At 40.2% G+C, this 14,534-nt stretch overlaps 1 protein-coding gene across 1 annotated transcript in view; it reads left to right on the forward strand.

The window, feature by feature from the left end:
* The window catches only part of LOC126481965 (hexokinase type 2-like), a 179,067-nt gene extending 172,480 nt beyond the window's left edge, over positions 1 to 6,587 (forward strand). The window contains exon 9 of the mRNA XM_050105929.1: positions 6,403 to 6,587. Coding sequence (XP_049961886.1) covers positions 6,403 to 6,480 — 78 coding nt within the window. The 3' untranslated portion in view covers positions 6,481 to 6,587. The remainder of the gene's footprint in view (positions 1 to 6,402) is intronic.
* The last annotated feature ends 7,947 nt before the right edge of the window (positions 6,588 to 14,534 follow it).

The raw sequence follows: 14,534 nt of genomic DNA on the forward strand, positions 1-14,534 counted from the left end.
ATTTGGACAGTAGCACTACAGAATTGCTAGACTGTTTTTATCCGTGACGAGATTATGATCGATAGTTAAGTTTTATCTCTGACAAAGGTTATCTCTGCATATCACGTGTAACTCTGGTCATGCCCACTTTCTACGATACATAAGTCGCTCTCAGACGTCCGACCCGTCAGTCGGCAAGGCTCACCGGAGGAGAAACACCCCTCTGAAGATGTCCAGCGCAGCTCTGGACGAAACGTTAGGAGCTGAAGAGTTTCATGGACCACGACCTTACATCCCGGAAGGTTTACCAGAAGATATGTTAACAACACTGTCACAATCAGTAGTCGAAAGAGCTTGAAAGTAATTTTCGTTCACTACATTTATGTTTCTTTCACCTCCTTCTGTATCTTGTATTATCTGTTTGCGTCTTTTGTATTTCACTTCCGTCCAATTTTCCGACATATTCGTACTTTAATGGCACGATTTTGTCATGTTCCGTTCACTTTTTTCTTCTTTAAGTTTCTTGATATCCATCTTCAAGGAACTAATAATAAATTGTAAACTAGACACACGTTTGCTGAGTATACCTATTGTGACTCTTTGATAATGTAGTTGTAGGATACTGTGTTTTTCATCTTGTGAAGTGTACAGTTTTACATTTCTGAACATTTAAAGCAAGTTCTAATGTGCACACTACCTTAAAATCTTACCCAGATCTAGCTGGATATTTGTGCATCGTTTTTCAGACAGTACTTCGTTACAGATAACTGTATCATCTGAGAAAAGTTTGAGGTTACTACTAGTATTTTATGCCAAGTCATCAATATACAATTATACAACATGAACAACCAGTGTTCCGACACACTTCCATGAAGCATGTCCGAAGTCAGCTTCTACTTCTGTTGATGACACCCCATCCGAGATAAGCTGCCTCTGCCCTAGCAAGAAATCCAGTTAAAAGTTCTGCTTGATACTCTATATAATTATACTTCTGCTCATAAACACTGATGTGATTGACTCAGTCTGGACTGCTAAGAGGCATGTTTTTTAAGTAAGTACCATTTTGCCACACCGCAGCCACAGTGCTGCGATTGGCATCCTGCGCATAAGCACTGGGTACCTCCATCTGGTTGTCTAAGCACTGACGCCATTACAGTCTGATTCTTCCTTGTTTACGTTGTGTACTGAGTGTTTAAGATGCCTCCGATAATTGTGAGTCCCGCTGACTGTGAAGTACGAGGCTGTTATAAGATTTCTTAGTGCTAAAGGCCTAAAAGCAATCGATATTCATCGTGAGATATGTGCAGTTTATGGAGAAAACATTATGAGTGATGGAATGGTAGGAATGGCCACACAAATGTGCATCATGAACAATGGCTTCCTTCAGTCGTTAATGAAAGTTTGGTGCAGGAAGTGGACAATAAGGTGAGAGGAAACAGAAGCTTTATTATTTCCTCCTTGTGGGATGACTTTCCTAATGTTTTTCGTAGTGTTTTGTATGGCATTGTGACCGAGCACTTGAATTACCAAAAATTTTGCGCACATTGGGTACCGAAAATGTTGACAGATCTGCACAAAACCAAACATTTAGACAGTGCATTGACTTTACTTGAGAGGTACCACAACGACGGTGATGATTTCGTAACCCAAATTGTTATGGGCGATGAAACATGGTTGGCCTACGTCACACCAGAATCAAAGCAACATTCCATAGAATGGCGGCATTCAGATTCACCCAGATAAGTGAAGTTTCAGTAAACAATTTCTGCCTGGAAAAACATGTGCAAATTTTTTTGGGACAGAAAATGAGTATTGCTTGTGGAATTTCTGCCTAATAATGAGACAATCAATGCAGCATCGTTTTGCTGCAAGACAATGCCCGTCCACATGTGGCAAATCAGACCAAAGATCTCATCACATCTTTTCGATGGGAAACTCTAGATCATCCTCCGTACAGCCCTGATCTTGTGCCCAGTGACTACCATCTGTTCCTGTACTTGAAGAAACACCTGGGCGGTCAGTGTCTTCAAGACGATGATGAAGTCAAAACAGTGGTGATGCAGTGGTTAACAAGTCAGGCGGCAGACTTCTGTGAGGAGGGTATTCAAAAACTGGTACAACATTATGACAAGTGTCTCAATATTGACAGAAATTATGTAGAAAAGTAGATTAAGGTACAGGCTTTCGTGTAAAAATAAAATTATTGAGATATCTTAGCACATGGCTTTTTCTTTTCTTTCTCTCTCTCTTTTTTTTCCCCCCCCAAAACGGCACTTACTTAAAAAACACACCTCTTATATGGACACTGAAAGTTAGTCAGCAAATATAAGTATGAACAGCCCCACTAAAATGGTTCCCTTCATTAGAATTTGCAATAGACTTGATACAAGAACATCCTTTAATCTACAAATGACCACTAGATGGAGCTATTATTATTATTATTTTAAAGTATGTCATTTGTTTCTGGCAAAACAATAGCAGCCCAGAAATTAATACTGTTGTTTGTTTACAGCAAGTCTTGAAAGATACAGGTTTTTTCTAAAGATCTAACTCAAAAACAATGCCTCTATCACTTTGTTCACCTTTTGGTAATCAATTATATTCATAAAAGAGTGTTTACTATTTGTTTGTAGAATTTCATGTTGAGTACACTTCCACCATTGATAAATGTTGTGAAAGTCAACCAAAATCAATTGTTTGGGTTTTCCAAAATGAACCAAAATCAACAAAAGTAGTTCATCTGAGAAGCCCCTCCAAGAAAATGTTCATTTCCTTGATTACATTGAACACGTTGCAATAATTGGTTCAGAGTATCAAAGAACAGTTAACTGCTGAATGATACAGAACAATATATTTACCACAAGTCACCGATGGAATCATGAGAAACAGCTGAGAACGTTACATCTTTCTTCATCATGGCAATGCCAACTGTCACATACTGTCAAACGATCCATTATTTGACACATAACATGACCGAATTAATGTCTCATTGGCCATATTCAGCTGATTAATTGCCTAATGACTTCTTTTTGATCCATAATGTCAAACAGAAAGTGGATAAACAATGGTTTTTATCACATTAAAAAAATGTTAAATCCATCCAAGACCTTGTTTTTGAGGTACTATAGAATTTGTTCAAACACATGCAAAAGATTATAAATTTTAAAGGTGAATGTTGTAAGGAACAGTAAGATGGCTGTTAAATTTAAAGGGTACCGAGATACATATATGTTGATTTTGCACGCAGCATAAGACTACTCCTGAAGCCTCAGTGCTTATCTTGCCAGCCTCCCCCTGACAGATCCTTTCAAGAATGTCAGCCATCATGAAGAATAGTAGTCCACTAGAACAGTGAATTGTCTGCAAAATACTTACTGGCCAATCAAATAACTGAAAGGTACTCTTTTACAGTCTGGGATAATTCTTCTCAGACTGTGAGAATACTCTGAAGGCACACGTGTTTGTTTTTTTCAGTAGCTTTTGGGCTTGACATGAGAAGTGCACTTATTTCATAAATGCTAATGTCAGTGTGTAATTCCATCTTGACATACTTACTGTACAATGTCAAGGCTGAAGAGGCCATTGGCACCTGCTTAAGGAGAAAAGGAAACCTTTCCTGCACCTTGTTCCAGAAATATTTGACATCATCCTGTAGCAATATTCACAGTAGTTTGGCTTGGAACTGAAATCCTTCATGATGCTCTGATAAAGGAAACATAGTCCAATGCAATATCTTCTGCAATATCTTGAGGAATTGCAAAATTTCTTACACCCATTATTTTTACATATCAAGAAGGACTCCATTCCTATAAGCAAGCTGAAGATTTTTTATTTCTTGGGCTGCAAAGAAACATTTTCTCATGACTCTTCAGGCTTTTCCAGGTGATTTCATTATAAAGCTCTGGGTATGTCCCAGATCATGTTTTGTAAATCCCGCAATATTTCTTCAAAGTAACTGCTTGAAATTAACAATATTAAGTCCAGAGCCCCTGCAGGGAAATGAACTGTGGCCTTTCATGCATGCACCAAGTCACCAGTGCTGCTGCCAAACATCACTGTGACTGGGAGCCAAACAGAAATTGGTAGCTAGGTGGATCCTCCATTATTGCATTATTAAATTATTAGATTACCAATTATAGTACTGTCTCCTTTATTCCATGGGTCCCATAGATGAAACTGAGTGTATAATCTTTGTCCTCTTGTATATTGCGTGGTGTCATGTACTGTGGCTATTCTCTGCTATTGTATATTTTTCCTCTTGGCTCAGATGTATATGGATGTAGTGTACATTACACACATCTTATACTGTACAAGTTGTTTGGCCAATATATGTCATTCCACATTCACAAGGAATCTCATTCCTGAGGGTTGGATCATCTTTGTCATCACCCAACAAATTCCTCAATTTCACAGGGGTAGAGTCCTTAAAAAATTTTGTGTGGTTTACAAAATATGATTTGGTGGCAGACCTCAGAGCCATACATAAAATATCTCAGTATGGGCATTAAATGGCTTAAATGTTCTTCATGCATCATCAAAAAATGACAAGACATTTAGGCCGCAAAAACTATTTGTCCACTTTAAGATTTGCGGCAAGTTATACATCACACATTTGAAAGTGACTGAAACACTGCACAGACTAGATTACATGACACTTATTTCATAGACACCATTAGGTGCACTATGAAAGTAGTCTTACTACACTCGACCTCATCAATCTTAACAACCAGTTTGCACATCAACAGAGGAGAAATACTCCCTACTTTCATACCAAGCTGTCATTAATTCATGGTTCTGGGTAGATCCTTTTTGGAGATTTTGTTCCACAGGCACAGAAATTCCATGCATTATCTTTCATTATCGTGTATACCACTAGCCAGAATCATATATGCTCTGTTGGTTCTATGATGCTATAAATAGCATAGAATTCATTGTCTCTCATATTAGCTATTGCTCATCTTGAAATTTTATAGGTTGCTACCATGACAGGTAGCACACCTTGTGGGGCTAGCATTCCTGTAAGAAAGGATGTGGCGGTAGTAAAGCTGTGAGGACGAGATGTGAGTCATGCTTGGGTAACTTACTTGGTAAAGCACTTTTCCATGAAAGGCAAAGGTCCTGGGTTTGAATCCTGGTTTGGCATGCAGTATTAATGTGGCAAGAAGTTTCACATCAGTGCACACTCCACTGCAGAGTGAAAAATTCATTCTGTGATCTGTAAATACATTATGGATGAATTCATCTACTCATTAAGTCTTGTGATCTGCCCTACAAAAGAGTAGATATTCAAACTGAATGAATCTGCTCATTAAATATTTTTTAATTTTTTTTCTCTGAGCTCTTGGCAAAAAGTTCATTCTATGCTGACAAACAGTATCAATTATTCTTAACTTTTGAGGAACTGACATTTAAGCTGTCAAAAATTTTCTCATTTAATGTAGCAAACTATTACCAAATAGCTCTGGCATACCTCTTTCAGTTGAGAAAAAAACCATCTCTGCTTGAGTGTAGACCACATGTTGAGTTTCTATATTGTGTCTGTGATCAGAAATGTAAGGTTTTTTATGTAAAATCTGATTAATCATGTGTTTTTACCCAGTAGCCATGTTACTGTTGAAGAGCAAGAATGTAGATTTCTAAGTGAGACAACAATTGGCAACTTGCTTTAAATGTTGAGAAATGGAAAATTGTGCACTTCACCAAAATGTTAACTGTGGTCTTCTATTACTATGACATCAACAAGTCACAACTGGACCCTGTAAATTCCTCATTGAATACTACTAAGGAAATGAAATCAGTCTACAAAGGAAATTGCATACAAAACACTAATGTGACCCATCCTAGAATATTTCTCAAGTGTTCAGGTCTTGTACTAGATAGGACTTAAAGGGAATGTCGAATATATACAGTGAAGGGCAGCACAAATGATCACAGGTTTGTTTGACCTGTGGGAGACTCTCACAGAGATGCTGAAGAAACTGAACTGATGGACACTTGAAGTTAGATGCAAACAATCCTGAGGAACTGTACTTATAAAGTTCTAAAAACTATAATTGAATTAAGAGTCTGGTGAATCTTAAGAATATTTTACAATCCCATACGTATTGCTCCTGTAGGGATGATAAGATTAAGCTAATTTCAGCGTGCACAGGGGCATTTAAACAATCATTCCTCCTGCACTCCATACATGTATGGAATGGGAAGAAGTCATAATAACTGACACATCAGTAAATGCCCTCTGCTGTGCACTTCAGAGTGGTTTACACGGTGTGGACATAAATGTTGATGTAGTTATTGGAGTATTAAGGAAATGCTTGCTCACCACTTAATACTGTAACTGCTGTTTTAATTAGTGTTTCAAAACTATTAGTAGCTATTACTTCAAAATGAACATACAAATTAAAAAAAATATTTGTATTACAGTTCAAGCTAATGTTGTCAGAAGATGGAAGTGGAAGAGGAGCAGCTCTAGTTGCTGCTGTTGCCAGTCGGGGAGACTAACAGCAGTCAGAGTTAAATACTTTGTTTTTTGTTTTAAGCAGATTAGCTTAAATCTGTCTTTTCTCTTGTAGAAAAATTATTTGCCTTAATGTTTTGTGGCCTGGGTTTTTCACCAGCAGATATTGTAAACAATGAGACCACCACATCTCTTTGTATTAAACAAATGAAATACGTTGAATTCAACTGTATCTTTGTGTAAAGATCTGTATCTAGATAAGAATGTAAAGGAAAAATGAAAACTCACTGCATAAACTGGCTGTAAGTGCATTCATTATGGATGTTTTTTTATGTTGCTGTGTGAAAGTGCTTTAACAGGCTTTCTAGTTCAGCTAAGTGGCATATCATAAGAAAAATATGCTTATTCTCACAGGTGCAACACATTATGTATGTGGCTGGCATACTTGTTGGAACTTACATCAGGAACTCCTACATAGACGCTTTAGGGCCAGTTTAGTACAAAATTAACATTATGTTACAACAGATTAAATTATAAATTAGTCCACAAAAGCAAACAATAATAGTTCATGATTGAAATTGATACAATTCCAACTATGACTACTTTGTTGTGCATGTGCATTGCATTTATGTTCCAAGCATAATGCGTGAGATCTCTCTCTCTCTCTCTCTCTCTCTCTCTCTCTCTCTCTCTCTCTGTCTCATACAGAAATGTGTACCAGCTCATATAGTGCAGATAACAGGCCCAACATTCTAGTCATGTCGTAATCAAAACACATGGCAGTCACTATCCAAACACAACTTTACATTGGCCTGGTAAGCAATTACATGTGACCAGTGAACAATATCAGTGGCTTCCCTCGCCAGAGATAGACAATGCTTCCACTTGTACCTGCAGTAGGATTACTAAACAAGGCAAATCACATTATTATGATAACTTGCTAATATCCACAGGAACTGCCACTTGCAACTCCAAGACAAGCTACACATGACAGATCATAACTGAATGTACTGCCATACTGTAGGTAGTGCTTTCCAGAAATCCTTACAGGGTGTGCGGCATATAATTCACACAGTGAATGGAATAGTCAGTGCGGAACGATTTGAAGTGGAATGATCATATAAAATTAATTGTTGGTAAGGCGGGTACCAGGTTGAGATTCATTGGGAGAGTGCTTAGAAAATGTAGTCCATCAACAAAGGAGGTGGCTTACAAAACACTCGTTCGACCTATACTTGAGTATTGCTCATCAGTGTGGGATCCGTACCAGATCGGTCTGATTGAGGAGATAGAGAAGATCCAAAGAAGAACGGCGTGTTTCATCACAGGGTTATTTGGTAACCGTGATAGCGTTACGGAGATGTTTAATAAACTCAAGTGGCAGACTTTGCAAGAGAGGCGCTCTGCATCGCGGTGTAGCTTGCTCGCCAGGTTTCGAGAGGGTGCGTTTCTGGATGAGGTATCGAATATATTGCTTCCCCCTACTTATACCTCCCGAGGAGATCACGAATGTAAAATTAGAGAGATTAGAGCGCGCACGGAGGCTTTCAGACAGTCGTTCTTTCCGCGAACCATACGCGACTGGAACAGGAAAGGGAGGTAATGACAGTGGCACGTAAAGTGCCCTCTGCCACACACCATTGGGTGGCTTGCGGAGTATAAATGCAGATGTAGATGTTAAGTTGGGTTAAAATAATGATAGCTAAGGCCTAGAAAAATGCACTTCTTATCTTTCACTGAAGATAGATTTGTAAGCAAACACTCAAGAATGCCTGTATCACTATTCCTTATGGAATAATGGTCCTTAGACTGACATTAAACAATTTTACAGGCCATATCATGGGCCCAACCATGATGTATTGTTCCAGAAATTGTTGCAATGTTTTTGTTTTCCAGTATTTTTCAACTAGATATACTGATGAAAAGAGAAAATATAAAAATGCTTTATATGAAGCACAGAAAGGAGAATACAGATGTCCAAAAAATAAGATCAACAGGAAGTGCAAAATGGCAAAATAAGAATGATTAGATGAGAAATGTAAGGCTGTAGATGAATAGATGTAGGACTACAGGAAAGATGGATGACATCAAAGGAAAGAGAAGTGCCTTTCTGAATATTAAGAGCTCAGATGGTAAGCCAGTACTAAGCAAAGAAGAGAAGGCTGAAAGGTGGAAGGGTTATAAAGAGAATTTGTACAAAGGGAATTAGACTTGAAGGTAGGAACAGTATTATACAAATAAAGGAGAAAATAGATGAAGGTGAGATGGGAAATATGGTACCGTGAGAAAAATTTCACAGAGCACTCAAAGATGTAAGTTGAAACAAGGTGGTATACTTAAAATTTTTGAAATACTTGGGAAAGCCACTATTCCAACTGGTGTGTAAGACTTGTGAGACAGCTAAAATAACCTCAGACTTCACAAAGAATGTAACCGTTTCCATTCCAAAGATGGCAGGTGCAGACAGGTATGAATATTATTGAAATATCAGTTTAATAAGTCATGATTGCAAAATAATGATTCAAATTATTTACAGAAGAATGGAAAAATTAGTAGAAGCTAACCTCAGGAAAGAACAGTTAGGCTTCAGGAGAAAAGTAGGAATCTGCAAGACAATACTGACTCTACAACTTAGCTTAGCATATAGGCTGAAGGAAGACAGACTTAACATTTATAGCTTTTGTACAGGGTGGCGCAGTTAAAAGTAACCCACCTCCTCTTTGAATGCAAATGCAATATTTTGACTTCTTAAATGGAGTAAATAGCTAAAATATTGGACAGCTTTATGTGATAATTGATTGTTAGCATTCTTCTGTCAGAATTTTGGTTTATTTCTTCAGTAAAGTTAGATGTTATTCTTTTCTGTCTGCAAAATTACGTTCTCAATAACGAAAGAATTGAAATTGTAGAAGCATGTATGGAAACAGGTTTGATTGAGGAAGTTGATGGAAATTTTTGGGCTCAAGTATCAGGATAAAGAACAACCAGCAAAGAGACCAGTACAAGGCCTGTATAAAAATTGGCGCACCTACAGATATGTGCAAAATGTAAAATGTCAAAGAATTCCTTTAGTTCACATACTAGAAGTTATTGCAGACATTCATCAAAGAATTATTCAGAGGCCAAAGAAGTCTACATACGTAAACTGGCCCAACAGACACATTTAAGCAGGAGGAGTTGCCAGCGGATATTGAAAAGTCATAGCTGGAAGCCATATTGTGTGACAGTTGTGTACCACTTGCAAGAGGATGAAAAAATGTGTGAATTACTGCATGTGGCTTATGAATAACATCAACGATGGTTTGTTAAACACTCTACATGAGTGATGAAGCATGGCTTCATCTTTCTGGTCATGTGAATTCACGGAACACAAGGGACTGGGTAATGGAAAACTAACACTGTGTTTCAGCAACCATTCCATGATGAAAAAAACACATCTGATGTGGTATAACGGGAATGCACATCGCTGGAGTGATATTTTTTGACACTACCTTCAACATAGTTGCATACATGGAAATTTTAGATACATTTTGTGCTCAACTCATTAAATATGAAAGACAATACTACTACTTCTGACAAGATGGGGAAACGTGCCGTAAGTCTAAGATATCCTTGGAATGAGTTATAATGGGATGTCCTCCTCTAGCATTACTTTTCCTCAACGGACAGGTCAGTATTATCTCAGTTGCTTTTCTGAAATCTTTCATACAATTTTATACACAGTATATATATATATATATATATATATATATATATATATATATATATATATATATATATATGTGTGTGTATCATATACCATATGTCTGCTTGTGTCTGTATATGTGTGGATGGATATGTGTGTGTGTGCGAGTGTATACCCGTCCTTTTTTCCCCCTAAGGTAAGTCTTTCCGCTCCCGGGATTGGAATGACTCCTTACCCTCTCCCTTAAAACCCACATCCCTTCGTGTTTCCCTCTCCTTCCCTCTTTCCTGATGAAGCAGCCGTTCGTTGTGAAAGGTAGAATTTTGTATGTTTTTCCCATGTGGAATGTTTCTCTCCCTCTCTCCCTCTCTCTCTCTCTCTCTCTCTCTCTCTCTCTCTCTCTCTATATATATATATATATATATATATATATATATATATATAGGGTTATTACAAATGATTGAAGTGATTTCACAGCTCTACAATAACTTTATTATTTGAGATATTTTCAAAATGCTTTGCACACACATACAAAAACTCAAAAAGTTTTTTTAGGCATTCACAAATGTTCGATATGTGCCCCTTTAGTGATTCGGCAGACATCAAGCCGATAATCAAGTTCCTCCCACACTCGGCGCGGCATGTCCCCATCAATGAGTTCGAAAGCATCGTTGATGCGAGCTCGCAGTTCTGGCACGTTTCTTGGTAGAGGAGGTTTAAACACTGAATCTTTCACATAATCCCACAGAGAGAAATTGCATGGGGTTAAGTCGGGAGAGCGTGGAGGCCATGACATGAATTGCTGATCATGATCTCCATCACGACCGATCCATCGGTTTTCCAATCTCCTGTTTAAGAAATGCCAAACATCATGATGGAAGTGTGGTGGAGCACCATCCTGTTGAAAGATGAAGTCGGCGCTGTCGGTCTCCAGTTGTGGCATGAGCCAATTTTCCGCGGGCTACGCGTGAATCTTGCCCGCACGGGTTCAACCGTTTCTTCGCTCACTGCAGGCCGACCCGTTGATTTCCCCTTACAGAGGAATCCAGAAGCTTTAAACTGCGCATACCATCGCCGAATGGAGTTAGCAGTTGGTGGATCTTTGTTGAACTTCGTCCTGAAGTGTCGTTGCACTGTTATGACTGACTGATGTGTGTGCATTTCAAGCACGACATACGCTTTCTCGGCTCCTGTCGCCATTTTGTCTCACTGCACTCTCGAGCGCTCTGACGGCAGAAGCCTGAAGTGCGGCTTCAGCCGAACAAAACTTTATGAGTTTTTCTACGTATCTGTAGTGTGTCGTGACCATATGTCAATGAATGGAGCTACAGTGAATTTATGAAATCGCTTCAATCATTTGTAATAGCGCTGTATATATAAAAGATTCAGAGACTTACCAACCGAGAAAGCACTGGTAGATAGACACAATAAAAAACACACATACAAATTACAAGCTTTCACTACCCAAGGTTGCTTCATCAGGAAAGAGGGAAACACGAAAGGATGTGGGTTTTACGGGAGAGGGTAAGGAGTCATTCCAATCCCGGGAGCAGAAAGACTTACCTTAGTGGAAAAAGGACCTGTATACACTCGCACACACACATACACAAGTCCATCCGAACATATACAGACACAGGCAGACATATGTAAGGGCAAAGAGGTTGGGCAGAGATGTTAGTCGAGGCAGAAGTACAGAGGCAAAGATGTTGTTGAATGACAAGTGATGTACAAGGGGCGGCAACTTGAAATTAGTGGAGGTTGGGGCCTGGTGGGTAACGGGAAGAGAGAATATATTGAAGGGCAAGTTCCCATCTCCGGAATTCTGATAGCTTGGTGTCAGTGGGAAGTATCCCGATAACCTGGATGGTGTAACACAGTGCCAAGATGTGCTGGCCATGCACCAAGGCATGTTTAGCCACAGGGTGATCCTCATTACCAACAAACACTGTCTGCCTGTGTCTGTTCATGAGAATGGACAGTTACTTGCTAGTCATTCCCACATAGAAGGCTTCACAGTGTAGGCTGATCAGTTGGTAAATCACGTGGGTGCTTTCACACGTGGCTCTGCCTTTGATCATGTACACCTTCTGGGTTACAGGACTGGATTACAGGACTGGAGTAGGTGGTGGTGGGAGGGTGCATGGGACAGGTTTTACACCAGGGACGGTTACAAGGGTAGGAGCCAGAGGGTAGGGAAGGTGGTATGGGGATTTCATAGGGATGAACCAAGAGGTTACGAAGCTTAGTTGGACGGCGGAAAGACACTCTTGGTGGAGTGGGGAGGATTTCATTAAGGATGGATCTCATCATTTTAGGGCAGGATTTGAGGAAGTCATATCCCTGCTGGAGAGCCACATTCAGAGTCAGATCCAGTCCCAGAAAGTATCATGTCACAAGTGGGGCACTTTTGGGGTTCTTCTGTGGGAGGTTCTGGGTTTGAGGGGATGAGGAAGTGGCTCTGGTTATTTGCTTCTGTACCAGGTCGGGAGGGTAGTTGCGGGATGCGGAAGCTGTTTTCAGGTTATTGGTGCAATGGTTCAGGGATTCAGGACTGGAGCAAATTCGTTTGCCACGAAGACCTACGCTGTAGGGAAGGGACCGTTTGATATGGAATGGGTGGCAGCTGTCATAATGGAGGTACTGTTGCTTGTTGGTGGGTTTGATGTGGACAGATGTGTGAAGCTGGCCATTGGACAGATGGAGGTCAACATCGAGGAAAGTGGCATGGGATTTGGAGTAGGACCAGGTGAATCTGATGGAACCAAAGGAGTTGAGGTTGGAGAGGAAATTCTGGAGTTCTTCTTCACTGTGAGTCCAGATCATGAAGATGTCATCAATAAATCTGTACCAAACTTTGTTTGGGTTGGCAGGCCTGGGTAACCAAGAAGGCTTCCTCTAAGCGACCCATAAATAGGTTGGCATACGAGGGGGCCATCCTGGTACCCATGGCTGCTCCCTGTAATTGTTGGTATGTCTGGCCTTCAAAAGCGAAGAAGTTGTGAGTTAGGATGAAGCTGGCTCCGGTAATGAGGAAAGATGTTTTAGGTAGGGTGGCAGGTGATCGGCATGAAAGGAAGTGCTCCATCGCAGCGAGACCCTGGACGTGTGGGATATTTGTGTTTAAGAAGTGGCATCAGTGGTTACAAGGATGATTTCCGGGGGTACCAGATTGGGAAAGGATTCCAGACAATCAAGAAAGTGGTTGATGTCTTTGATGAAAGATGGGAGACTGCATGTAATGGGTTGAAGGTGTTGATCTATGTAGGCAGAGATACGTTCTGTGGGGGCTTGGTAACCAGCTACAATGGGGCAGCCGGGATGTTTGGGTTTGTGAATTTTAGGAAGTAGGTAGAAGGTAGGGGTTTGGGGTGTCGTTGGGGTCAGGAGGTTGATGGAGTCAGGTGAAAGGTTTTGTAGGGGCCTAAGGTCCTGAGGATTCCTTGAAGCTCTGCCTGGATATCAGGAATGGGATTACCTTGGCAAACTTTGTATGTAGTGTTGAGTATATATAGGCAGGATAAAATTGTATGGTAGATTACGGTAAAAAGAGAAGGTGAATACAAAGTGAAACTACTTGCACAAACAAAAAGAGAAAGTAAGATGACAGAAAAGATTTCAAAATGCAATAGTGACAATAAAAACGTAATTGTTGGGTTCAAATTAATGATATGAATATGATAGAAAGAAACATTCCATGTGGGAGAATCGGGAGTATGTGGCTGAGGGTCTGCGTCAGCTTTCAGACAATACTACATACAAAGTTTGCCATGGTAACGCCATTCCTGATGTCCAGGCAGAGCTTCAAGGAATCCTCAGAACCTTAGGCCCCTACAAAACCTTTCACCTGACTCCATCAACCTCCTGACCCCAACGACACCCCAAACACCTACCTTCTACCTACTTCCTAAAATTCACAAACCCAAACATCCTGGCTGCCCCACTGTAGCTGGTTACCAAGCCCCCACAGAACGTATCTCTGCCTACATAGATCAACACCTTCAACCCATTACATGCAGTCTCCCATCCTTCATCAAAGACACCAACCACTTTCTCGATTGCCTGGAATCCTTTCCCAATATGGTACCCCCGGAAATAATCCTTGTAACCATTGATGCCACTTCCTTATACACAAATATCCCACACGTCCAGGGCCTCGCTGTGATGGAGCACTTCCTTTCACGCTGATCATCTGCCACCCTACCTAAAACCTCTTTCTGCATTACCAGAGCCAGCATCATCCTAACTCACAAACTCTTCACTTTTGAAGGCCTGACATACCAACAATTACAGGAAACAGCCATTGGTACCAGGCTGGCCCCCTCGTACGCCAACCTATTTATGGGTCGCTTAGAGGAAGCCTTCTTGGTTACCCAGGTCTGCCAACCCAAAGTTTGGTACAGATTTATTGCTGAC

This window comes from Schistocerca serialis, chromosome 5 (genome assembly GCF_023864345.2).
Source record: "Schistocerca serialis cubense isolate TAMUIC-IGC-003099 chromosome 5, iqSchSeri2.2, whole genome shotgun sequence".
Lineage (NCBI taxonomy): Eukaryota > Metazoa > Arthropoda > Insecta > Orthoptera > Acrididae > Schistocerca > Schistocerca serialis.